We start from the raw sequence: 27,404 nt of genomic DNA, 5'->3' as shown, positions 1-27,404 counted from the left end.
ATTTCAATTATTTCTTCATTCAGCTGCATTAATGTTACCAATATCTCTATTATTCTCCAGGGATATACTACAAAACTAGCTAAGAATGGTACTCATAACTTATTGATATGACTAACAATTATTTTAAATAATCCAGTTCACCTCTTGTTCAAACCTTCTAAACTCTCATAAAGTAGAAAAATGTAACAAATGTACTGGGTATATCCTGGCCAAAGTATTATCTTTAAAAAAAAATTTCAAACAATATTCATGATTAAAGTATTATGTCATCTTCCTTTTTTTCTGTATAGTTAGTGTCTATCTTAAAGTATATTACAATAAGTAAACTTCTATGACCACAATCAAGATCTTTGGTAGAATAGATTTTACCTTGAAGTTATAAAGGTCTCATGCTTGTGCTTCCCAAGTTTGAATCCTTTAGTAGTCTTAGTTCTCCCTGGAGATGATGGTTCTGACAAAAAGGAGCGTTCTAGTTCTGAATGCAAGTCAAAGTCACTACAGCATTTTTCAGAGAGCTCAATTAAGTCAACCTTCACCTGCAGTCATAAAAATGAAACAAAATGAAAAATACACCTTAAATGAAATTATTAATATAACAATTACAGAAATTCTTATTTCCTATAGATTATTTTTAACTCTCAGAATAAACAAATTATAGGTCGGCCTCCTCTCATTTTTTCTTTTTCTTTTTTTTTATAGATTTTAAGTAATCTTCACATCCAACATAGGGTTCAAACTCATAACCGCAAGATCAAGAGTTATATGCTCTATCGACTGAGCCAGTAAGGCACCCCTTTCACTCATCTTTTCAAAAAGCAACATCATTGGTATTTAAAGAAAAAAATCTTAGGAATTTAGCTGCATTTTGGGATAGGATGGGGTGGCATTCCTCCTCAAAGAAGGGCTATTAATTAGGGGGGGGCCACTGCTGTCTGACAAGGAACTCAGAATTTATCTATATAAATTAACAAAGTAGCATTTCCAGAATTCTTCCAAAACAACTGGAAATAATATACTTTGTAAGCCTTGTATAGTCATGGTATTTATTATAAAAGGATTCTGTGCCACAGTTCTCAAAGTTCTATGCATTAGTTCCAGAGAAATAAAAACTATGTTTATGTTAAGTTTTATTTAAATTTAGCAAACCTAAAAAAAGATTCCAAATTCTCTAAACCATGTAAGGTTACAATCTTCATTGCAAGATAGTTATATTTCAACACTAAAATTATTTTTAAAAAAACCTTCTAACAGAAATTTTAGATCTGTGATACTAAATATGGTAGCCACTAACCACATGTCCCTATTTAAATTAATTAAATCAAAAATAAAATTCTTTAGTTCCACTAGCAACATTTCATTACTCAACAGTCACATAAGATTGATGGTTACTGTACTGGACAGGGCAGATTATGAACATTTCTGTTACTGCATAAGGTTCTATTGGACAGAGAGCAGTCCTAAAAAATCATTGAACAGTTTACACGGAAGGAGAAATTAATTTTTGTTTCTAAAAAAGCTCTATATCCAATGTGGGATTCTAACTCACGACCGACCTCAAGAGTCACATGCTCTACTGACTAAACCAGCCAGCTACTCTAAGAGAAATTAACTCTTTAATGCAACTTAAATAAAATTTTATGTAATTATTTTTTAAAAAGGGAAAGGAGCCCTTATTAATATACTAAATACATCTTAAATGTGAAGTAAACAATTATTTTAGTCTCATTGCATGTGATAAATATTAACACTTTTTGGACCAGAGAATATCCAAATATATTTATTTTTTTGATCAAGGAAAAAAGAATATATGGTACAATAATATGTAACTGAAATCAGCCTCCCTAATATAGCTCTGAGAAGCATAAATCAGAGTGCTCTAAATTTTAAATGTTTAACTATACTCCCACACCTGTCCAGCATTATGTTTAAGAATGTGAATTCTCATTTATATCTATATTATTTTAACAAATACGTTCTTCACATTTCCCTCAAATTAAGAGCAGATTGCCCAAATACCATTCCCTTCCTTAAACCCCAAAACAGGAATGAACTGCAATTTTGTGGGATACTTTTCTCTATTCTATACCCTACAAATATAAGTGCCTCAGGGTATTTAGGCAAAAACATATTTTTTCCCTAAAAAAAATCTCATTCTCAAATATACAGATCACTAACTAGAAAGAAGCAAAACAAGTTAACATAAAAAAACTGAGTTTCCTGGATACCATTAAGTGGGCAACTGATATAAAAATAATGTAGGTACTAGTCCCCAAATGGGCTTTTAACTGCCATACAACATCTAACTTATTTTGGTGCTAACAATACACATACATACACACACACACACACACACACACACAAAATCAACAATAACTTTTTTCTAATATTTAGTAATAAAATTACTTATACCAAATCCAGATCTGTATCAATCTCTTCAGCCTGAAATGGAGTGAACCACATGGATTTCAACTGATCATCCATGACATCAGCTAGCACATATGCAGTCCTAGAACAAGAAAGGTATTTGGTAAAATGTAGAATTCCCACATCAAATATTTTACCTTATTTTCTAAGCAAAATCTACAGAAGATACAATTAAAAATAGTACACTGAAAACTATTAGTAAAATTAGTACTTAAAAGCAACGTTTATTATGTTGTACTAGTAAGTACAGAAACTGCCTGTATTTAATTTTTCTAAATTTAGAGAATAATTCCATAAACTGAATAGTCATTATGCTCCAAAAATACAGTGCTCCAAAGATCAAGAGGCATATAACTTCTAGATCAGGGATCAGTAATCTATGACCCCCATTCTGCAAGCCCGTGTATAGCCTATAAGCTAGAAGTGGTTTATTTTTTAAAGTTTTTTTAAAAAGCTATAAGAAACAAACAAAAAGCTACCGAAAAACATGCAACAGAGAGTGAACGCAGCTTGCAAAGCCTAGAATTTTTCTTATCTGGCCCTTTACAGTAAAACAGTTTGCTGGCCCTCTGTAGACCCCAGTCATTAAATACACAATACCTACTTAACCACAAAACATTGCTTGTTTTACCTATTGTTTTTTTTTTAATTTTTTTTTAATTTTTATTTATTTATGATAGTCACAGAGAGAGAGAGGCAGAGACACAGGCAGAGGGAAAAGCAGGCTCCATGCACCGGGAGCCTGATGTGGGATTCGATCCTGGGTCTCCAGGATCGCGCCCTGGGCCAAAGGCAGGCGCCAAACCGCTGCACCACCCAGGGATCCCTGTTTTACCTATTGTTAAACAGATTCTGGAGAGATTCTGGAGCTGAAAGTACTGGTTCTACATCCTGGTCACCGAGAGGTAAAGGATCACCAGATGATTCCAGCATCTGCTTAAGTCCAACTACATTGTCCAACAAAGAATCCAGATTGTCATCATCTTTTGAATGTTCCTAGATACAGACAGAAACAGAATTAAATGATGCAGGCAAAACTTGAACATTTATGTCCATGATCTGACTCCTTAATAGAAAGGGTTATATTTTTTTGATTACTAAGAAATTTGGAGCACCATCAAAAATGTATCAACTTAATATTAAACATACTTAAATAAAATCAACATCAAAAACATCTGTCATTTTATTTCTAAAGAATGGTAGCAGGAAGCACCCTGCATTCAAACAGATAATTCAAAAACTATTGCCTTCTTCTTTAATATTCATAATAGTATGGAGGACTTCACTCCAAATTATTAATTCAAAGACTATTCCAAACTTTGTAAGTACCCAATTGAGGGTTCACTATTTAAAAAGGTCACTATGAAAAACTTGTACTAGGCAAAAAAAGAAGAAACTTTATCTTGCGAATGAGCTGTTTTATCTTGTTTCTGGTTTTGTTTTTGTTTTGTTTGTTTTTTTTTTTACCAAAACAAGCTTCTCTAGTTCAAGGAACAAATTTTCTGGACTTTCTTCTTTGCTTTGTAGAAGCTGTTTTAACTCTGCAGCATTAATACTCATTGTCCGTGATGGATGAGCTCCCTCTACTTCCATGAGACCACTATCATCTCCACAACATCCCTGTAAATGTCACACACAAGTTAAATTTGAGAGCAGAGAAATTTGTAAAGATGCTTCCAAACTTATTTAGATATTTAAGCCATTTGCTGCAATCTCCCCCTCAATGTTTTGGTTATACATTAGTACAAATGGCTAGTTTTAAGAAAGACTTAGCACAAAGCTGAAATAGGTTTCTTTGAGTAAGACTCATATAAGTATGTAAACACACATATTCAATTTACTAGCAGCAAGATTTCTCAAAAAAAATATCCAAAACAAATACAATAAGCACTTGTAGGACATGTAACATACTGTTTGATACTCAATAAAATGCCTACTATAATAAAGAACTGATAGAACCTGAATTTATCTTTCTGGAGATAAGGCAAACAACTAAAGAAAACTACCATATTTAAGGCTCTGTTCTGTCATGAAAAAAGTGAATATTTCCTGCTTTAAAAAGTAAATCATATAATAAAATGATTTGGGGCATGATAATAATTTAATACTAGAAAATTCAACCAGCAAACCAAATCTTGGTTCATGAAAACAATCTGTCCACATTGTCACATGTGATAGAACACTTGAGTAGTTCCAAATCTTTAGAACACAATCCTATTTTATTATTTTTATTTAGGTATAATTAACATACAGCATTGAGAACTAATCACCACAGTAAGTCTAGTTACCATCTGTCACCATACAAAGTTAATACAATATTATTGACTACATTCCTCATGTATTACTCATTTTATTTTCTTAAAGTTCATTTATTTTTTTTAGTAATCTCTACACGTGGAACTTCAACTCAGGATCCCAAGATTAAGCACTGCATGCTCTTCCAACTGAGCCAGTCAGGCGCCCCACCTTAAATGGCTCAAAGTGAATATGGTCTCATAGAGGAGCCTATAAACCCAATCTAGATGCAGGATTTAGTACTTTTTTAAAAAAGATTTTATTTATTTATTCATGAGAGACACCAAGAGAGAGGCAGAGACACAGGCAGAGGAAGAAGCAGGCTCCCTGTGAGGAGCCCGATGTGGGATTCAATCCTGGGACCCCAGGATCACGCCCTAAGCCAAGGCAGATGCTTAACCACTGAGTCACCCAGGCATCCCCAGGATTTAGTATTTTTAAATAGGCATTAACAATAAAAATTTTCTTTGGGGATCCTTTGTCCTATAACTGGACACATTTCAATGAAAATTAAATGAAAATTATTCTAAATAAATTCCCACTCACACGAACACTTGTGCCTGAAGCACACTTGTTTTTTTGTTTAAAGATTTTATTTATTTATTCATGAGAGACACAGAGAGAGAGAGAGAGAGAGGCAGAGACACAGGCAGAGGGAGAAGCAGGCTCCCTGTGGAGAACCTGATGCAGGACTCGATCCCAGGACCCCAGGGTCACACCTTCCCTGAGCCGAAGGCACTTGCTCAACCACTGAGCCACCCAGGTGTCCCCTGAAGCACACTGGTACCTTTCATAAAACACAAGACTGAGGAAGTCACTTATTGTTGTATTAAGGAAGAGGGTATATAGTTTTAGTGAGAATCAATAAAACATTATCTGTAAGAGTTTTACTTGCTTTGCTTGGAGGTAAGGGGGAGATTGACAATGATCTAGCTTATGTTTAAGTTTTTAAAAATTAAGGTAAATGATGTAAAAATAATCAGAGTACACTGACAGAAACAGACTATACAAGGTTCTCTTTAAAGGAACTGTCCCCTAAATATTAGTAAACTGGATACATTAATGGACTAAATACATTTTATTGAAGTATATTAACCAGATTACAAATTATCAGGGCATTTGCTTCTTTCCTTACTCTGTTATTCATATCACTTTCACCAAGAGTTAGAAAGTTTAGTGTAACCGAATCAGAAAATATTATAATTATCATTTTTAAAAGTCAGAGAAAACAGAGTAAGATAATCAGTTAAAAGAAAAGGGGAGAGAGGATCCCTGGGTGGCTCAGCGGTTTAGTGCCTGCCTTCGGCCCAGGGCATGATCCTAGAATCCCGGGATCGAGTCCCACATCGGGCTCCCTGCATGGAGCCTCTTCTCCCTCTGCCTGTGTCTCTGCCTCTCTCTCTCCCTCTCTCTGTGTCTCTCATGAATAAATAAATTTAGAACAATCTTAAAAAAAAAAAAAAAAAAAAAGAAGAGAAAAGGAGAGAATTTATGTCTATCCAAAAACCTGCATAGATGTTTTATAGTAGCTTTATTCATAATCACCCAAACTTGGAAACTACTAGGATGCCCTTCACTAGGTGAATGGATAAACGTGTATAGACACACAATGGAATATTATTTAGTGCTGAAAAGAAAAGAGTTATCAAACCATGAAAAAATATAGAAGACTTGCTACATATTGTCTGATTCCAATTACCTAACATTCTGGAAAAGGTAAAACAATGGAGGGGTAAAAAGATCAGTGGTTGCTGGAGGTTAAGAAGGAAACGATGAATAAGTGGAGCACATAAAATTTAAGGCAGTAAAATTATTCTGCGTGACACTACAATCGTAGATACACATCATTATGCATTTGTCAAAACCCACAGAATGTTAATACCAGTGAACCCTAATATAAACTATGGATTTTGATATGGAATAGGAGAATAATGTCCACGTAAGTCCATCAATTGTAACAAATATATTACTGTAATGCAGTAGATTGGTAGGTTGATAATAATGGATATTTGGGGATAGTAGGAGATAGTAGGGGAAACTGTGCAACTGTAGGGAGCATGTGCATCGGGGAGATGGGAGGAACAAGAAGTACATGGAAACTTTCTGTACCTTCCACTCAATTTTGCTGTGAACCTAAAACTGGTCTAAAAAACCTAAAACAGGGATCCCTGGGTAGCTCAGTGGTTGAGCATCTGCCTTTGGCTCAGGTCATGATCCCAGGGTCCTGGGATTCAAGTCCCACATCAGGCTCCCCACAGAGAGCCTGCTTCTCCCTTTGCCTATGTCCCTGCCTCTCTCTCTCTGTGTCTCATGAATAATTAAAATCTTTTAAAAAATAAATAAACAAATAATCTAAAACAAAGAAAGATTTTAAAAACTATGAATTAAAATATTCAGAACAATGCAAATTTTTCGTCTCCCCATAAATCTTTTTCATTATTATGAGCAGAAATAGTTTTGAACAAAATAAAATGCATTTTACATTTTAATCCACTTACTCTATTTATTTATTTTTTAATCCACTTACTTTATACTAAAAGTCATCTTATAAAAATCTAGGGTCAAATTTAGCACCATTTAGCACATTTTAATCCACTTACTCTATTTATTTATTTTTTAATCCACTTACTTTATACTAAAAGTCATCTTATAAAAATCTAGGGTCAAATTTAGCACCATCTGTATACACATTACTTTTAGAAATAGTAATAAAGGGATGCCTGGATGGCTCAGCGGTTGAGCTCTGCTTTCATCTTAGGGCGCGATCCTGGAGTTCAGGGATTGAGTCCCACACCAGGCTCGCTGAGGGGAGCCTACTTCTCTCTCTGCCCCTCTCTCTCTCTGTGTGTATCTCTAATGAATAAATAAATAAAATTTTAAAAATAAAAAAGAAATAGTAATAAAGAATTTTTAAGGGATGCCTGCGTGTCTTAAGCGTGTTAAGGGTGTCTTAAGTGTCTTAAGGGTGTCTTAAGTTGGTTTAGCGTCTGCCTTCGGCTCAGGTCATGATCTCAGAGTCCTAGGATCAAGCCCCATGTTGGGCTCCTTGCTCATGGTGAGTCTGCTTCTCCCTCTCTTCCCCACTCATGCTCTCTCTCGCTTTCTCTGAATAGATTTATATTAAGTAAAGCAATTTAGTATCAAAAACACTTTACACAAAGAAAAACCCAGGTGGAGATGGTTTCACTGGTGATTTTCTATCAAATGTTTAAAAAATGAATACAGGGATCCCTGGGTGGCGCAGCGGTTTAGCGCCTGCCTTTGGACCAGGGCGCGATCCTGGAGACCCGGGATCGAATCCCACGTCAGGCTCCCGGCATGGAGCCTGCTTCTCCCTCTGCCTATGTCTCTGCCTCTCTCTCTCTCTCTCTCTGTGTGACTATCATAAATAAATAAAAAATTTAAAAAAAATGAATACAATCCTTCATAAATGCTTCCAAAAAATAAAACCAGAAAGAACACTTATCGGTTCACTCTATGAGACCAAAGATACCACAAGAAAGCAAGCTACAGACCAATATCCCTATAAATAGAGACCTAAAACTCCTCAATAAAACAAACTGAATCTAGCAATATATAAAAAGGATTGTACATCAAAAAAAAGAGAAAAGGATCATATATCATGACCAAGTGAGATTTATCCCAGGAATACAAGGTCAGTTCTACACATAAAAGTCAATCAATACAATATACTACATCAATAGAGTATGGAGAAAAATAACATAATCATCTCAAAAGACAAAGAAATAGCATTTAACAAAACCTAACACCCCTTCATGATAAAAACACATAACAAACTAGGAAGAGAAGTATTTCTTCCATAGATACAGGATATCTATGAGTAACCATAGCTAACACTGTATGTCATTTTACAAGATTGAAAGTTTTCTCCCTATGATCAGGAACAAGACAAAAATGTCAATTCTCACTACTTTTTATTCAACATGTACTGAAGGTTCTTGCAGGGGTGGAAGGAAGGAAGGGAGGGAGGGTAGGAGGGAAGAAATGTATCCAAATTGAAAGTAAAGCTAAACTATCTTATTTGTAGATGACATAATCTTACATGCAGAAATCACAAAAAAAAACTATTAGAACTAACAAACAAGTTCAGCAAAGTTATAGAATACAGTATCAATATACAAAAATCAACTATATTTTTCTAAATACTAGCAAAGAACAATTCAAAAATGGAAATTAAGAAACAATTCCATTTATAATGGCATTAACAAAATTCCCAATTCAGCATAAACAAAAGGCGTAAGAGATTTGTATACTGAAAACTACAAAACACGAAGGAAAGGAATTGAAGACAACCTAAATAAATGGAAAGCCATGCCACGTCCATGGATATGAAGACTTAATAGTATTAAGACAGTAATACTTCCAAAATTGATCTATAGATTCAACACAATCCCTATCAAAATCTCAGCAATCTTTTTGTAGAAACTGATATAGAGACAGAAAAGTAGATTAGTGGTTGCCATGAGCTAGAAACAAGAGGCAGTGGGGAGATTCCCTTATGGGCACAGAGCTTCTTTTTGGGATTCTGAAAGCATTCTAAAATTAGATAGTAGGGCAGCCCTGGTGGCGCAGCGGTTTGGCGCTGCCTGCAGCCTGGGGTGTGATCCTGGAGACCCACCATCAAGTCCCACATCAGGCTCCCTGCATGGAGCCTGCTTCTCCCTCTCCCTGTGTCTCTGCCTCTCTCTCTGTTTGTCTATGAATAAATAAAAAAAAAATCTTAAAAAAAATAAAATAAAATAAAGACAGTGTGAAAGGTATTTGGGAACACACGCACACACCACTGTTAAAATAAATAAATAAATAAATAAATAGATAGATAGATAGATAGATAGATAGATAGATAGAAAAATAAATTAGATAGTGGTGATGGCTGCACAATTCTATGAATATACTAAAAACCACTGAATTGTCCGTTTAAAGGGGTGAATTTTATGAGATGTAGGATCAATTTTAAATAAAATGTTATAAAAAAAAGCAGCAGCAAGAAGAAAATCTATAATAATAGTGGTAAAATAAAAAAGAATGAAATAAAAGAAAGGTTTTATAAATAAAATTGACAGGAATGACAGCTGGTAAAGAGGATGAAGAAAAGGGGGAAATTTGACTATTATTTGATGACTTCTATCTTGAAGGTCAAGTAAGATGATATAAAAGTAGGGCAAATAAAAGATAACTCAGATATATGAGGGAAGATCATGAATTTGGGTTTGGATATTCAGAGATTCTCTCAAGTAGCCAAGGGCATGGAGACGAGAGAGAAAGAGAGGAGAGGAAAGGACAGGAGAGGTTTAAAAAGGAGCCAGGTCTGACATTAGAAGGTACAAGACCTAGAAATGAAGTGATGCAGGGGGGCACTCTCTCCTTATTAAGGAAGGAAACAACAGGTTAAAGAACAGGGATAGAATCAAAGGGAGAGTGAAAGGATTTAAAACCAAACAAGATGGCCTTGATCTTCTCAGTGAAAGAGGTAAGAAAAGGAAATGCAATGGTAAGGGATATAAAAGCATTAATTAGCAATCCTGAGGGCCCAGCAGCTCCTGGATAACAAGAATGAACAGTGGTTAGTGATTTTTGGATTAGGAACTGTTTAGTTGATGATGTGTGTAAGAAAATCTGTCAAATGGATTTATTAACAACATACCACTTAGGATTTGTAAAACTAGTAAGTTGTCTTCCATTAAGTAAAAACTCTACAATTTCTTTATGGTAGTTACAATCCTACCATTAAATATGCTCTTTATCTTTCAGAATCAAAGCATCTGGTGAACTTAATGACTTTAATTTATATCTGACACAAAACAAACACAAATTTGCTGATAAAATCGGCACAAAAAAATAACTACAAATACAACAGGTAGCCAACATGTGCTTAACGGTGAGACTCAAAATCTCATGACCTCAAGATCAAGAGTTGCATGTTCTACCAACTGAGCTGGCCGAGCACCCCTTACTGAAATAAATATTCTTTTTTTTTTTTAATTTTTTTTATTTATGATAGTCACAGAGAGAGAAAGAGAGAGAGGCAGAGACATAGGCAGAGGGAGAAGCAGGATCCATGCACTGGGAGCCCGATGTGGGATTCGATCCTGGGTCTCCAGGATCGCGCCCTGGGCCAAAGGCAGGCGCCAAACCAATGCGCCACCCAGGGATCCCTGAAATAAATATTCTTAATATAAGTTATATGCATAAAAGAAATATACTAAACAGTAAATTTAATTTTTTTCTTATGAAATCATCCCATATTATATTTGCTTTAGCAAAAGTGTACTAAACAACTCTTCCCAAACAGGAATCTTAAATGTAAACTGAATTTCTTAAACCAGTGTTGACAGAATAGAGACCTACAGGATGTTAATAGCTATACGTACTTGTGCACACACAAGTATACACACATTATACACACACACGCAAGTATTTTGCAGGCAATACATTTGGAAAAAGCTAGATTCAATTGCAGTAAAGCAACTTTCTATTTACTTAGGAACTTTTGGAGCTTATACTATACTAATGTGCACAGTTCAGTTCTATCAGGAGAGACTTTTCCAAACTTATCTGACCACAAACACTCTTTGAAGGCAAGTCTAATAAATATTAAAGGTTTTGGGAATTATGTCCACAACATATATCATGATTTTGGAAAATACTAATGAGAGAAATTCTTAAATAGAATTTAATAATACAATTTTAGAACTGGGGAAATAATCTTTAATTTGTATCTATGATAGACCCAAAATACCTTAAAATAAACTTTACAACCACCCCAAAATCAACATCCAAAACACAGTCAGTAAATGCTCAATTAAATGAAAGTAGGCAAATACTTGATTAAGAGACTGATAAATTAAAAAAAAGAAAAGAAAGACTGATAAATGAAGGCACTAGAAGTGCCTGGATGGCTCAGTGGATTAAGCAGCCAACTCTTGATTTCAGCTCAGGTCATGATCTCAGGGTCCTAGGATCGAGCCAGTGTCTGGTTCCATGCTCAGAGGGAAGTCGGCTTGAGGACTGAATCCCTCTCTCCCTCTCCTCTTGCCCCTTCCCCAACTAATGTGTGCGCTCTCGCTCTCTCAAAATAAATCTTAAAAAAAAAAAAAAAAAATGAAGACACCATGGGTAGTGTTTTCTCTATTTAAGCTGCCAAGTCATGGAGTATTCACAAATTAATGATGCTTAATAAATTTAAAAAGAGTTCAATAACTTCTGCTCTTAAACATCTTTTTTATAAATCAAAACTTGCATTTATAGTGAGATATGGGCACAGAAAAAAAACATTAAGTTCAAATTTCCAAAAAATATTCTAAGATATTTTTGAATGCAATTGCTTTTTTAAACTTATGACAGAAGTTCGTAAATTTAAAAAATACCAAACACATACATATACATATGTTAACTTACCATTGTGTCAGAGTTAAGAATTTGTCTCATAAATTCCAAAAATGAAGATGCAAGTTCACCTGTGTCCTTACTAAATGTGCTGACCACTCGTTTCAGTAAACTATGCAGAGCATTACTATTTTTCCTTAAAGAACTGTAAATAAATAGAGAGGACATGTCTTAAAATTTAAACGTATAAAAGTATAAGAAATAAACCATCTCCAGTTCAGACAGAACAAAATTCAGTCCACCATTTAAAAAATGTTTTGGTGTGACTATATACATACACCACTTAACAAGGCAGTATCTACAGGTACCTCCTTTTAAAAATAAACTTCAAGCTCTTAAAGAAAATAATACCCCCACAAAAGGAAAATACTTCCTCCATATAATAAAGATATAAAACTTAGCAAAAGAAACTTTGAGGCTCCCTATTTTTATACTTTTTATAGCCCGAGGATTTCTCTAATATAAGGAGGTTAGGGTGGTCTCAGAAGCTTGACCAGAAAGATTTACATAATAACTACAAAAAATGACTGACTTTATGGCACTATAATCTGATAGAAAGAAATGCAGGGTATAGACTGGGGATCTACAAACTTTTTCTGTAAAGGATCTGATAGTACATATTTTACGCTTTGCAGGCTATACAATAATGCGGTCTGTCTTCTATACACAACAGCAGCAGTCTCAATCATAGCTACTCAAATGCTTGTGTAGTGGAAAGCAGCCATAAACAATACATAAATGCTGACTATGTTCCAATAAAACTGTATTTACAAATACTGGTGGTGCGCTAAATTTGGCTAAATTTGGTCATGGTTTGCCAATCTGTTACAAGGGTTGGCAAATGATATGCTTAAATCTTCAAGCATAACAATCAATCATGATAATTTACAGTCTAGATAAAATTATTATATACATTTACAGCTCTTTGGGTTGTTTTTGTTTTTTTAAGATTTTATTTATTTATTTATTCATGAGAGACACACAGAGAGAGAAAGGCAGAGACACCGGCAGCGGGAGAAGCAGGCTCCATGCTGGGAGCCCAATGTGGGACTCAATCCCGGGACCCCAGGATCATGCCCTGAGCCGAAGGCAGATGCTCAACCACTGAGCCACCCAGGAGTCCCTACACAGCTCTTTGTTGATCAAAAGAAAATTTCAAGGGCAAAGTATTCTAATATTCCATAGCATCCTTTAAGTTATAATAATTCATAACTAGTCAGAATGAAAGTAAGATTATATTAACACTAAACATGCAGCATTTTTATTTGAAAAATGTGGTTGATATGCCATCATAGAAGACCTTGGTAGAGCAATACAGAAGAGAGAAAGATAAAGACTCTTGAGAACTATATTAAGTAATGAAATGGGTAAGGCACAACAAACAGGAATGAGATTAAATACAAAGACAAGGGGATCCCTGGGTGGCTCAGCGGTTTAGCGCCTGCCTTTGGCCCAGGGCACGATCTTGGAGTCCCGGGATCGAGTCCCACGTCAGGCTCCTGGCATTGAGCCTGCTTCTCCCTCCTCCCGTGTCTCTGCCTCTCTCTCTCTCTCTCATAATAAATAAATCTTAAATACAAGACAATACGATTAATGAAAAAAGCATGGATTTAAAATTAAATTTAAACTGACACCAATTACTAGCGTCTACATATAACCTTAAGCAAATAAGCCTTATTCCTTCCTACATATAACCTTAAGCAAATTCCCTTATTCCCATCAAAAACTGGAGCCCGCTACATACCCATTAGAATGTTTAAAAATTTTTAAACTAATAATACCAAAATCTGGTATTTTTGTTGCTCAACTTGTAAAGAAATTGTCTATATAAAAAGCCCATTGGAATTTTAGGGTGATGGAACTGCTCTGTATGCAGCTGTGGTGATAAACACATGACTGTATGCACTTGTCAAAATCCACAGAACTCTACAACATGAAACATGAATGAGATTACAAAGGAAGGGAGAAAACTAGAATCAACATCTGATACTGGACTGGAGTCAAAATGTCAGTATGGACTCATTTTAAAAAATACATACATACAAATAAACACTTTCAAAAACAAATGTAGATGTATGTATGCACGAGTTGGACACATGCATATATTTCCTAGCTCTATCCAATGAGAAGAACCAAATTCAGTGACACAAGCTGAACAATAAAATAACAATAGTATTAGATTATCATACAAAGAAAAAATTAATGTCCATAAATGCATAGTGATATAAATCTGCAAGTAAGTAAATAAATGAGAGAAAAGTGATAATTCTTCCTTACAGAGGGATAATTAATAAATTAAAAAGAAATGAGAAGGAGGAAATTTGCATTAGGACATAGGGCACCACAGTAAAAACTATTACATGCCAACATTCACTGATGAATACTAAAATTAGTGGACAAAAGTTTTGAGCAGAAATAAGATATTTACATAGTCTCAAAGTATATTCTCCAAAATATTTACTAATTATAAATTTTAATTTTAAAAATTATTAAGTTACCAGTGCAGAACCCTGACAGACAGCACCCAGCAAGTGATCATGTTGAATATCACCAAAAAACTACAGAGTGGTTGGCGATAACATTTACTGGGATGAACGAGACAGAAACATGCTTGATGCAAGAATATCAATGGCTCTGCCTTAGATCTATTCAGTTTGAATTGTCCACTAGACAGCCAAGCAGAGATGTCAAATAGATCAATAGGTTATTTAGAGCTTAGCACAAAAATTAGAGCTAACAGGGAAAAGGGGAATAGATTAAGACAATTTAGGAAAAAATTACTGACAGGAAAAAGACCAGAAAAATGAATCCAGCAAAGCCAAAAACATTACATATGATGTGATGGCAAATGTATGCAAAGGGTATTGTAAGAGCTAGGAATGGAGCAATCAAGGAAAGTTTTTGACTTTCTTGGAGGTGAAGAATATGAGTTTTATTTTTTATTTTTTAAAGATTTAATTATTTATTTGACAGAGAGAAAGAGCATGAGCCGGGGGAGAGGGAGAACCGGGTTCCCTGCGGAGCAGGGAGCCCAACGTAGGGCACCATCCCAGGACCCTGGGATCATGACCTGAGCCAAAGGCAGACGCCTAACTGACTGAGCCACTCAGGCATCCCCAAGATGAGTTTTAAAGGATATAGAGCAGGGCGCCTGGGTGGCTCAGTCGGTTAAGTGGCTACCTTTGGCTCAGGTCATGGTCCTGGAGTCCTGGGATCAAGTCCCATGTTGGGCTTCCTGCTGAGTGGGGAGTCTACTTCTCCCTCTCCCTCTGCCCCTCTCTGCTTGTGTTCTCTCTCTCTCTCAAATAAATATTTTTTTAAAAAAGTAAAAAATAAAGGACATAGAGTAAATTTCTAGGCAATAGGAAAAAGGACATTTCAGAAGTAAAATGTAAAGACTACAGTGAGAAACTGGGGATGGGGCATGAGGAGAAAGAAAACTTGGGATTTTCAGCAGGTGCTACCTATTAAAAGAGAATATAAATAAGACAGGTTTATCGGAAGATGGGAGTAATAAATAAAATAAAATAAAGTAAAATAAAATAAAATAAAATAATAAAATAAAATAAAATAAATAAAATAAAATAAAATATAAAATAAAATATAAAATAAAATATAAAATAAAATAAAATATAAAATAAAATAATAAAATAAAATAATAAAACAAGGAAGGAAGGAAGGAAGGAAGGAAGGAAGGAAGGAAGGAAGGAAGGAAGAAAGGGAGGGAAGCTAGGCATCAGCACCAAATCAGTATTTGGAACATAAGTTTTCAACCAATGTTTTAAGAATTAATGAGAGTCACAAATATATGTTTCCTCTTCCTTTATATCTCATAATCCTACATACTTCTACAAATTCCCAAGGAAATCTACATAATACCCAACTACCTTCCTAGGGAAGAAAAATTTGAGAGCATGGACAGATTGAAGCAGAAATTATACTTGAGGTGTACATCATCTAAGCCATTTCTCTACAGAATAAATAACAGAGAATCAGTACTTTTAGCTTGAAAGTCCATAATATCACACCACCATCACTTTGAAGGACTATAGGTAAATATATCAACAAAGCAAACATAATGTGAATTAACATCCCTGGAACAGTAAGATTCCCTTCTAAATACTATAAAATGCTCACATTAATTTGCCTATTTAGTTTATAATTTTAATCCTAAAGATTTTATTACTAGCACACTTCACTTCATTGCTAACAAATCTTTTCCATAAATATAAATTTCTCCACATGAAAGAAATTGTATCTTCAACCTTCTATAATTAGCCATGAATTAATCCATTTGGGAAGGGGTATTAGAGTATAAAATTAAGTCCAGGAATATATAAAATTAAATACAGCATTACCTTTTTAAATGAAATAATCCATAATCATGCTCTGCAAGAAACATCATTGTTCTGACACAAGTTAGTAAACAGTTGTAACTGCTCTCAGAGTTAGCTAGCATAGCCAGTAAACAGTCACAGATTGAGGCCATCAGTTCCTTGTTTGGTAGAGAATTGGAGAGCTGCTCCAGTTCAGAAATAGAACCTTCAGAAGCATTCGGTAAAATAAGAGCAATGTCCTGTGAGGGACAAGAGAAGTAGGGAGAAATTTTTAATTATTATCACCATCAATTAAATATTATATTAGAAATACACAGCATTTAATAAGTAATTATTTCATCAAAATATCACCTTCCTATCCTAAATATAAATTCAAACACATTAAGAACCTTTTGCTCTTCTATAAAATATTTTCTATAAAGATATACACTTAAAGTCAAATATTTTACTTTATAATACTTTTACTTTAAAAGAACATCTCATTCATTATTTATTTGGCTATATGCTCAAAGTGGGCTTGAACTCATAACACCAAGATCAAGAGTTGCATGTTCTACTGACTGAGCCAGCCAGATGCCCCTAAAAATTTTTCTCTGCATCACACTAAGTATGGTTTCTATCTTCAAATGGTTAAGTGAACTACTTTTGGTACTAAAATATTTTAAGTCATCGTATTATTGATTCATTTGAATATTTTTTAATTTATAAAGCAATCATTCAAAAACAATAAATCATTCAGTGAAATAAAATTTTTCTAAAAGATTTTATTTATTTACTTGAAAGAGAGAGAGAGCAAGCTCACGTGCAAGCAGTTAGGAGAAAGGGCAGAGGGAGAGGAAGAGGGAAAGAATCCCAAGTAGACTCCCTACTGATCCCAGAGCTGGATGAGGGCAGGGCTCGATCTCATGACCCTGAGATCATGACCTGAGCCAAAACCGAGAGCTGGATGTTAAATCCACTGAACTATCCAGGCGGCTCTTAGTGACATAAATTTTAAAAAACATACCCATATCGGAATTTAAAACATCACAAAAAGAAACATGGAGCAAACAAACACTTAAGCACAGTCTTCCAACTAAGTATTTTCCTCTAGTTTTTATATACTTTTAAAATTCAAGTTTTTCAGGAAGCCTGAGTCGCTCAGCAGTTGGGCACCTGCCTTCGGTTCAGGTCATGATCCTGGGATCCGGGATCGAGTCCCACATCAGGCTCCCAGTGAGGTGCCTGCTTCTCCCTCTGCCTATGTCTCTGCCTCTCTCTCTCTCTCTCTGTGTCTCTCATGAATAAATAAATATTTAAAAATAAATAAAATAGGGGATCCCTGGGTGACTCAGCAGTTTAGCACCTGCCTTTGGGCCAGGGCGCAATCCTGAAGTCCCGGGATTGAGTCCCACATTGGGCTCCCTGCATGGAGCCTGCTTCTCCCTCTGCCTGTGTCTCTGCCTCTCTCTCTGTGTCTCTCATGAATAAATAAATAAAATCTTAATAAAAAATAAAAATAAATAAAATAAAACAAAGTTCCAGTTTTTCAATGCTTAGGCAAGTTTAACCAACAATAAAAATTCCCAGCACTCTTTTTATTCAAGTAAATAAAGTAGATTTTACAGAAACATTTTTGGGTACATCTCATCGCCTTTAATCACTTCAACATACTGCAAACTAGGATTCAACACAGGTTAAAACTATGAAACAAAATGGGACGCCTGGGTGACTCAGCTAAGCAACTGCCTTTAGCTCAGGTCATGATTCTGGGGTCCTGGTATTGAGCCCTGCATCAGGAGCAGCGAGCCTGCTTCTCCCTCTCGCTCTGCCTGTCACTCCCCTTGCTTGTGCTCTAACAAATGGATAGAACCTTAAAAAAAAAAAAAAACAAAAAAAAAACTATAAAACAAAGCTTAAATCAGAAGGAAAATATAGGGATCCCTGGGTGGCGCAGCGGGTTAGCGCCTGCCTTTGGCCCAGGGCGCGATCCTGGAGACCCGGGATCGAATCCCACATCGGGCTCTCGGTGCATGGAGCCTGCTTCTCCCTCTGCCTGTGTCTCTGCCTCTCTCTCTCTCTGTGACTATCATAAATAAAATAAAATAAAATAAAATAAAATAAAAAGATTAAAAAAAAAAAAGAAGAAGGAAAATATAGAAGATGAGGTCAAGAATGAGGTTTATGTGAACAGGGAAGCTAGGGTCCTGTAGTCAGAGTAGCCATACAACCTGATATGAATTATACAACAAACACCAAATGGACATTTTAAGGTATAAGGACTTAATATCCTACTAGGTCCCAAACTATTTTCAACCAGATCCTCTTTTTGTGAAAACAAGTCACACCAAAAATGCCCCTTCTTGACTTAAGGGTTTAATGTAACCAAGGTGGATCTTTGTCAATTGAAAAAAACATAATCTTCCAACATGGGATCCTATTAAAAGTGTTCTGCTTGAAAAACAAATTGCATCTGATCATTAGATAGCAGGAGCCTTACAATAAGCAAAAGTACTAACATGTACAGAAATCTTCAAAGATATTGGGGTGCGTGAGGGCTCAGTAGGTTGGGCAACTGACTCTTGTTTTTGGCTCAGATCACAATCTTGGAATCATGGGGTCAAGCCCCATGTCTAGCTCCATGCTTGGCCCAGAGTTTGCTTGAGATTCTCTCCCTTTCCCCCTTCCCTCCCCCTGTTCATTGCCTCTCTCCCCACTTGTGTGTGCATTCTCTAAAATAAACTAAATCTTAAAAAAAAAAAAAGTAAAAAAGTCTTCAAAGAATTCAATCACAATGGGCTTTAAAAGTTAAAACAATTCTCATTAATTCATGGAATTATAAACTGGAAGCCAATAATACAGACAGGCAGAGATACTATTACTTTTAGTAAGCAGAGTAGTCTGAAACACACTAAAACTGCAGTAGCCTCTGATACCTTCAAAAGTTGCCCTAACAAGAGAACATATTATTAATTCAACTAATCACAAAACTATAAAATTCAAGAATGAATCTGTGTATAAGTGGAAGGAAAATGAACATACATACTAGGCATAATCAACCCCAAAGAATTCAGTGGCACATAAAGTGACTATCCAAGGATGCAATCTGATAACGAAAAAGAGACTTCAGAGAAACCTGCCAAGTGCAAACACAAAGAAAGCTAGGAAGCACAAAACCATTTTATTGTTGGTTTACTAGTCAAGCTGATCTCCCTACACAACAGGATTAATAAAACAGGTGAGATCTCTGTATTCACAGCCAAGATTCATATCAACAGAAGCTTTTAATTCACAAACACACAGTATTTATAAAATAACTATAAATACCTGATCACAGAGAGACTGCAAAATGGATGTGATATATTCAACACACTGCTGGCGAACAACACTGTCTCCAGGAGACCGCACCAAAGCTAACAGATCCTGGAATATCTCTGCATATCTTTCGTCACCTTTAATAGTTCCATTAATTAGATGCAAAATAGCTAATTTACAAGCTTTGTGTGAAGCCAGAGCATCAAGAAGAGCAAGCAACCTGGTGGTTTGGCTAGTATACTGTTTTTCTTTATCTTCTGAAGTGCTGAAATAAAATCAATACATTTAGTAAACAAAATTCTTAAGTTTAAGGCATTATTTAATTAATATTTATTTTTTCAACACATATCATCATATACAAATCTTGTATAAAACATTTCATTCCTTGGATATGACAACTTCTCTGGAATTTCACAACTACTATAAAATTTTATGAACTCAGATTTCAATATCTTTTTTAAATTCAGAGTACTTTATAGTTCACCTTTCAAATACCCAAAATCAAGACTTTCAAGGTATCTTGCACATGAAATAGTTTTCTAATTAAAAATAATCTATGGGGGCAGCCCAGGTGGCTCAGCGGTTTAGTGCCACCTTCAGCCCAGGGCCTGATCCTGGAGTCCCGGGATTGAGTCCCACATCAGGCTCCCCACATGGAGCCTGCTTCTCCCTCTGCCTGTGTCTCTGCCTCCCTCTCTCTCTCTGTGCCTCTCATAAATAAATAAAAATGTTAAAAATAAAATAAAAATAATCTACATATAGTCATACACACGTATATGTATATTTGTATATGTGTATATATATATTATCTGAGCATTCTAAACTCCGGTTTCCAAATTCTAAGTGAAAAAAATGTATCTGTGTCAAGAAAAACTTCAGGAAAAAATTTTTAATGCAAAATGAAAATACCTTTGCAAGTCTTCTACAATCAAATCCAACACAGTTCTCATAATCAGAAGTGCAGTTGGTGAGGCAAGGTCACACAATTGAACACAAATACGCCGTAACATGTGTTGAATGGGCTGGCAGGTTGTGCCAGAGAAAGAGCGAACTATTTCTTGGAGCAACTTTGCTTGAACATGAAGGTGCATGCTCCACAATTTTCGGGTGTTGAGTGCCACTGATATATCATGTGGCTCAATAACCTGTTAAAAAAGTATATTGTGTGTGTACGTAGATTTTTTTTAATATTTATTTATAGTCAGAAAAACTGTTCAGGAAGAACTGTTATGAAAAGAACATCTTTACTACATGCTTAAAACATTTTTCTATTATACAATTAAACATTTGCTTAAATTCAATGCATCTAGAAAATCTTATTGTTCTCAGGTTAGCAGTCAGTAGAGCAGAGTCCATTGGTGAACCAACCTAGTTAATGGCAAATTCTAACACATGATAAAGGGAAAAAAAGGATTTAAAAATAACAAAAGTACAAGTATACAGAACAGCATAATAAAATTCACATTAACAAAAATTTATTTAAAATGTTGCCCCATATTTCTTTAATGACCAACTTGCTTCAGTTTTATCTCACCCTCATCCAGTTATTTTATGTCTTTTTTAGGGGAAGGGGATGAGGGTTGTAGGTTTTTAATAGCAAAATCACTGGCTTTTTAAAAAGTGTTACTGCAGTCATTTATAAGATGCATGTTATATGGAAGTGATACCTGAGTTGTTTGCATGGGCAATGGTAGAGGCAGCAGCTCTGAAAGTAGTATGAGTCCAGAAAAAAATCCTTCAGGAACCTTCAAGATTGAAGAAAGAACTTCTTTTAACATTAACGACCAAGTATTATTGGCCAGAGTCTCTTCTGAGATTGTGAGTTTTTCATTAACTCCTTGTGTAAAAGTCAGTAAGATATCAATGATATCATTTTGAATTTTCTGTTCATCACTATCCAAACGACCTGAGAGAGGGATAGAGCACAGGAGCATGTGTAAAGTCACAAGTGCTGAAGGAACACGCATGTCCTTAAACTCAAAGGATCCACCTCTCAGGAGTTCCGTTAACATAGTTTTAAGAAGAGTGAGTGTGCAGCGAGCCATTGAAATAGTAGTAACTCTGTGAAGGGTAGTCCCCATGTTGACATGGAGCCTCCAAGGCTGAGTCAGAATACTGTTCAATTTTTGCAGAACCCGAATAAAGGTGTCCATTCCTTCAGCAGAAAAAAGCTGAATAACGGCAAGATTCCATTTCAGGTCTTTCTGCTGACCTTTATATAGGACAAGGGGAAAAAAAAAAACTAATTACTATATGTTTACAATCAGTTAAGATTTTTGAATATTTTATTTAATAAATAGCATTTATACTAGGCTTTAAGTATGTCTTTAAAGTATAATAGCCATATTACCTTCAACAGGAGGTGGTGGACATGCCACATTACAGAGAACACGCAAGGCAGTGGTAAGGCCAACTCCTTCCGGGGTCATCAAATTATCGATATTCTTTACAAATAAAAATGAACAGGAAGTTTAATTTCTTGGTGCTTTGATATGAATCAAGAAAAACTTCCCAAGAAGGCCTTAATTAAAAATGTGTTTCATATTAAGTACCTACACCATTTTAAGTTTCTTAAGTAAAGTTAAAACATGAATAAAGCTAATGAAGTTTATAAAGGTTATTTTATGAAATAATCACAAAATTCAAGTATATTAAAAAGCACTGATTAAAAATGAAAGTAATATACAAAAATGAATGAATAAGACTTCCTTTTTAACATACTCTTTCTATATACGCTCCTTCCTAAAAACGAAGCAATGGCTGATTTTACAAAGCCCTGTGGGTACCAAACCTCTTTCAAAACTGAGGAAGCAACACTACATAACATATACTTCAATGCAGATACCACAGGAATCCAGTAGGGCATGGCTAAACGAAAAAGAAATATGGTTGCCTATGTCCTTAGCACCTCCCCATGCTGTTTCCTAACAGCAAATAGTTAACATTTCTTTGTTTTTATAGTTTCCACAGAGTACAGATGGTTTTGAAAAAACTCTGAAGAAGTAACATTTTAAAATGTTACTATTTTATCTTCTAAACATCAGAGGAGAAACTTAAAAATAAGGAAATTCCTTTCCCTTATACAGTTCTTCTCATTTCTTCCTTGCTGCCTTTCCACAATAATTCCATTGCCTACATAAGGCAGCATGCAGCCACAAAAAGAAGTTTCAGTCTCAGATAAACTGTTTTTGGTATACCTTGGAATGAAAGTCACTTATTATTAACTATAATTAATGGATAAGGATCTACATAAAAATCAAAATTATTTTTATTATGGCATATAATTTAAATTTCTAGAGCTAAATTTTTTATTGATTAAAAGCTTTTACCCAAGCACCTAATGTTTATTGGACACCTTATACATTCTCCTGACCATGAACAAGTACCCTGAACACACAACTAAATTTACAGGACCTATTGTACTTCTGCCAAATAAAAGACTGAATATAATGAAAAGCTCCAGATGACATCTGAGGCACAAAGTAAGGAACACAGAAGAATATGATGGCACCACATGAGGTAAAAGTACTCTTAGGAAAGATGGAGTAAAAAGAGAAGATAAGGGCAGACAAGTCAGTAAAGAAAAATCTAAAGCAGATAAACCCAAAGAGTACTTGGCTGCTCTATCAAAAAAGCAACAAGATTAGAAATACATGTATATTATTTTAATAAAATACATTTCAACTGTAAAGCCAAGATGTTTTACACACACACACACACACACACACACGCACACACACACAGAGTTCATCTGTTAAATGAAAGAGGAAGTAATTTAAGGTCCAATTCTGTCCCTCAAACTAAAAATTTTTTATGCACCTATGACCACCTTTAGTCCTTCTTCCTATGCTATACTAACTTTTAAAACTAATTAACAATGCAATTTTTTAATGAATTTTTAAATTACTAATCACTTAAATTGTACATGAATTTTTCAAATGTACTCTTATGATATATGATTTTCAATTTTTATGAATATTTTTTTAAAGATTTTATTCACTCATTCATTGGAGACACAGAGAGAGAGGCAGAGACACAGGCAAAGGGAGAAGCAGGCTCCAGGCAGGGAGCCAGATGTGGAACTCGTCCCAGGTCTCCAGGATCATGCCCTGGGCTGAAGGTGGCGCTAAACCTCTGAGCCACCCAGGCTGCCCTTTATGAATATTTTATTTGCAGATGTGACCATCCCAAATTAACAAATTTAGAACTAGGTCCCATTGTAATTATCTGGAATTGACTCAGATTTTCACCTAAAAATTTTGAAGGAAGTTCTTTTTCACCAAAGCTTAACTCAAACAATTATGTTAAATTATCAGGGCATTTAACTTTAAAATGCTGTTGTAAGTATCGTCAAAATGGTAGGAGTTACTACTCCAATTTGAGGGGAAAAAAAAGAACGGAATCTGAGTGGAAAGTAGTACAGTATACAGGATGCGTTCAAGTGCATTCACACACACACGCATATACACACACACATGCCAGCACACACCCATCTACATACACATACCAATCTGTACCATAAAGTCTAGCAAATCAATCAAGTACACTTAACATTACTGCATTATCTATATAAATGATTTAATGCAATATTGCTATATACTACGATATAGTTCCATAAAATGAAGGCACTTTTAGGGGCAGGCACCTGGGTGGCTCACTTGGTTAAGCAACTGACTCTTGGGGTACCTGGATGGTGTCAGCCTTTGGCTCAGGTTGTGATCCTGGATTCTGGGATCAAGTCCAGAGTCAGGCTCCCCATAGGGAGCCTGCCCCTCCCTCTGCCTCTGTGTGTCTCTGCCTCTCTTGGTCTCTCATGAATAAATAAATAAAATCTTAAAAAAAAAAAAAAAAAGCAACTAACTCTTGGTTTCAGCTCAGGTCATGACCTCAGGTTTGTGAGATGGAAGTCCCTGTCAGGCTCCCTGCTCAGTGGGGAGTCCGCTTCTCTCCTCTTCCCTCCCCCTGCTCATGTGTGCTTTCTCTCTACAATAAAACAAATAAATCATCTTAAAAAAAAAAAAATCAAGGTACTTTTAGGTTTTACTTACCTGTTTAACATATTCAATTAGGTTTGGGATGCAGTTAATTTCAAATCTAAGGTTTTTCAAAGGTTCAAGCCACTTGCCAAGTTCTTAAAAACAAAAAGGTCATTCATAATATAATATTTTAAAATAAAAGTTTTTATAACAAAGGAGGTAAAGGTGTTCTTTTCTAAAGAAGAATATTATTAGATTCACATTGATTTCAATAATCTAAACTTCATACAGGGATAAACTTAAGTCTAATTCTCTAAACAAGCTTTAACATGAAATGTAAATAGGCTACTACTATACAGGTTTAGAAATAAGAAGTGACCATTATTTTTACTTACTTGGTTTCTGAAAACTTAAAGTGTTTACATACTTAACCAGGACCATCAACTCGCAACATTAAAAAAAAAAATTTATAAATTGACTGCTTATAAACTAACATGATAAAATAGTATTTATTTACCTAATGCTACTGCCCCCTCCCACACCCCTCAAAAAGCATGCACAAAATGTATTCATTTTTAATAGGATCAATCCCATGAGAGGGACATTTGCTGAGTGACATTTCTCTTAACATTATTGTTAAATTTTGCCTATTTCCTAATTTGCCTTTACAAAATTAAAAGTGATCACTATCATGCCAAAATTTTCCTTATAAAACAATTACAAATGAAATTTACCGTTTACCACACTGAATTCAAACTCTGCTAGAAAAAATGAACAAACAAAAAAGCAGACACAAATCCATAAATATATAGAGAATTGATGGTTTCCAGAGGGGAGAGGTATGGAAGGATGAGCAAAATGGGTGAAGGGGAGGTGAAGGTAAAGGCTTCCAATTATAGAATGAACAGGTCACAGGGATGAAAAGTACAGCATAAATATATAATCAATGGTATAATAACATTGTACGGTGACTCAGTAGCTGTGCTTGTGGTGAGTATAGCATAGCTGTACAGAATTGTGGAATCATTATGTTGTACGTATAAAGTTGAGGAATCACTATGTTGTTGTACAACTGAAACTAATGTACACTGTATGTCAACTATACTTAAAAAAAAAAAAAAACTGGGTAGAATAACAAGGAAAAAAATCTCCTAGAAGCTATGCTAAAACACCCATAATTTACCACTAAAACTATCTTAGAACTATTTTAGAAAAACATTCTAATGTAAAAAGTGATATGCCAGCTCTAGACACTTTACAAGAATAATTAAAGGAAATTGAAAATAATAGTCATGTCTCTCCTTGGTGCTAGACTTCTCCATGAAGATTACACCTATGTACATCTGAGTATTTTTCCTATGCATTTTTATTTATTTATATTTTTTAAGATTTATTTATTTATTCATGATAGACATGAATATAAGAGACAGAGAGAGAGACACAGAGAGACAGAGACAGAGAGAGAGAGGCAGAGACACAGGCAGAGGGAGAAGCAGGCTCCATGCAGGGAGCCCATGCGGGACTCGATCCTGGGACTCCAGGATCACGCCCTGCGCCGAAGGCAGGGGCTAAACCGCTGAGCCACCCAGGGATCCCCTCCTATGCATTTTTAAATTAACTCTTTCATATATACAGAATATATTGCTAAGTTAAAGGTATAAAGAATAAAACAAATATGTGTACCCATCACCCAGAATAAGTAGTAAAGTATTAATAATACTTCACTACACTACAGAGAAAAAACACAATAGCACACTACAGGAAAAAAACTTATTTCCTCTATGGGAAGTTGAGTTTCCTAACTCATACTTTTACTGGTGGTATCACACATAAAATTGAAGATTAAAAAGGAAAATGTCAGGGGCACCTGGGTGGCTCAGTCAGTTAGGCATCTGACTCTTGATTTCAGCTAAGGTCATGGTCTCAGGGTTGTGAGATCAAGTCCCTTGTTGGGCTCTGTGCTCAGTGCAGAGTCTGCTTAAGATTCTCTCCCTCTTCCTCTGTCCCACCCCCCTCTGCTTATGTGTTTTCTCTCTCTTTCTCTCTCTCAAAAACATAAAAGGAAAAAAAAAAAAGTCACATGCTATTTATAATATTTACTCAACATTATCAAATTTTCTACTTGGTAAGATCAGAAAGCCAGAAACCAAAACAAAATTTTAAAAATTGTGTCTAAAAAATAATAATAATAAAATAAATAAAAATAAAAATTGTGTTTAGATACTTTCAATTTTTTAGAACTGTCCACAGTTTCCATAAGCCTCATTCAACACAGATTTATATACTTTAGAAAATAATGTTCATATTCACTATCCTTCACTGTTGAGGATAGCACATGTGTGTTTATCAATGACAAATGGATTTCTAAGTTGTACTTAGAACAGTATTATACTTAGAAATATATACAGAAAACACACACATACACAAACTATACACAAAATTGAACTTTTCAAGGGGTGCCTGGGTGGCTCAGTCAGTTAAACATCTGACTCTTGTTCTCAGCTCAGGTTTTGTCTCAGGGTCGTGAGTTCAAGCCGTACACTGGGCTCCATGCTGGGCATGGATGCTATTTTAAAAAAAGAAAAAGAGTTCAGGGTGCCTGGCTGCCTCATTTGGTGGAGCATGTGACTCCTCATCTCAGGGCTGTAAGTTTGAGCCCCACATGGGTATA

At 35.3% G+C, this 27,404-nt stretch overlaps 1 protein-coding gene and 1 long non-coding RNA gene across 4 annotated transcripts in view; one reads left to right on the top strand and one right to left on the bottom strand.

Annotated features, from left to right (window-relative positions):
* The window catches only part of LOC140620098 (uncharacterized), a 19,176-nt gene extending 18,379 nt beyond the window's left edge, over positions 1 to 797 (top strand). For both annotated transcript variants that reach the window (XR_012019835.1, XR_012019834.1), the window contains exon 2: positions 700 to 797. This is a non-coding gene — a long non-coding RNA (uncharacterized lncRNA). The remainder of the gene's footprint in view (positions 1 to 699) is intronic.
* VIRMA (vir like m6A methyltransferase associated) overlaps positions 1 to 27,404 on the bottom strand; it is a 58,721-nt gene that overhangs the window by 4,104 nt on the left and 27,213 nt on the right. The window contains exons 11-21 of one of the 2 annotated variants that reach the window (XM_072803885.1): positions 24,806 to 24,888; positions 22,108 to 22,201; positions 21,425 to 21,969; positions 20,667 to 20,902; positions 19,770 to 20,022; positions 16,485 to 16,702; positions 12,139 to 12,271; positions 3,892 to 4,044; positions 3,260 to 3,420; positions 2,410 to 2,506; positions 370 to 536 (exon numbers count right to left, since the gene is read on the bottom strand). In XM_072803885.1, coding sequence (XP_072659986.1) covers positions 370 to 536; positions 2,410 to 2,506; positions 3,260 to 3,420; positions 3,892 to 4,044; positions 12,139 to 12,271; positions 16,485 to 16,702; positions 19,770 to 20,022; positions 20,667 to 20,902; positions 21,425 to 21,969; positions 22,108 to 22,201; positions 24,806 to 24,888 — 2,140 coding nt within the window. The remainder of the gene's footprint in view (positions 1 to 369; positions 537 to 2,409; positions 2,507 to 3,259; positions 3,421 to 3,891; positions 4,045 to 12,138; positions 12,272 to 16,484; positions 16,703 to 19,769; positions 20,023 to 20,666; positions 20,903 to 21,424; positions 21,970 to 22,107; positions 22,202 to 24,805; positions 24,889 to 27,404) is intronic. The other variant, XM_072803887.1, reaches the window with a different exon arrangement.

The sequence above is a fragment of the Canis lupus genome, chromosome 28, assembly GCF_048164855.1.
Source record: "Canis lupus baileyi chromosome 28, mCanLup2.hap1, whole genome shotgun sequence".
NCBI classification, from domain to species: Eukaryota; Metazoa; Chordata; class Mammalia; order Carnivora; family Canidae; genus Canis; species Canis lupus.
Note: the sequence above shows the minus strand (reverse complement) of the source record. Positions and strands in the feature narration are given on the sequence as shown.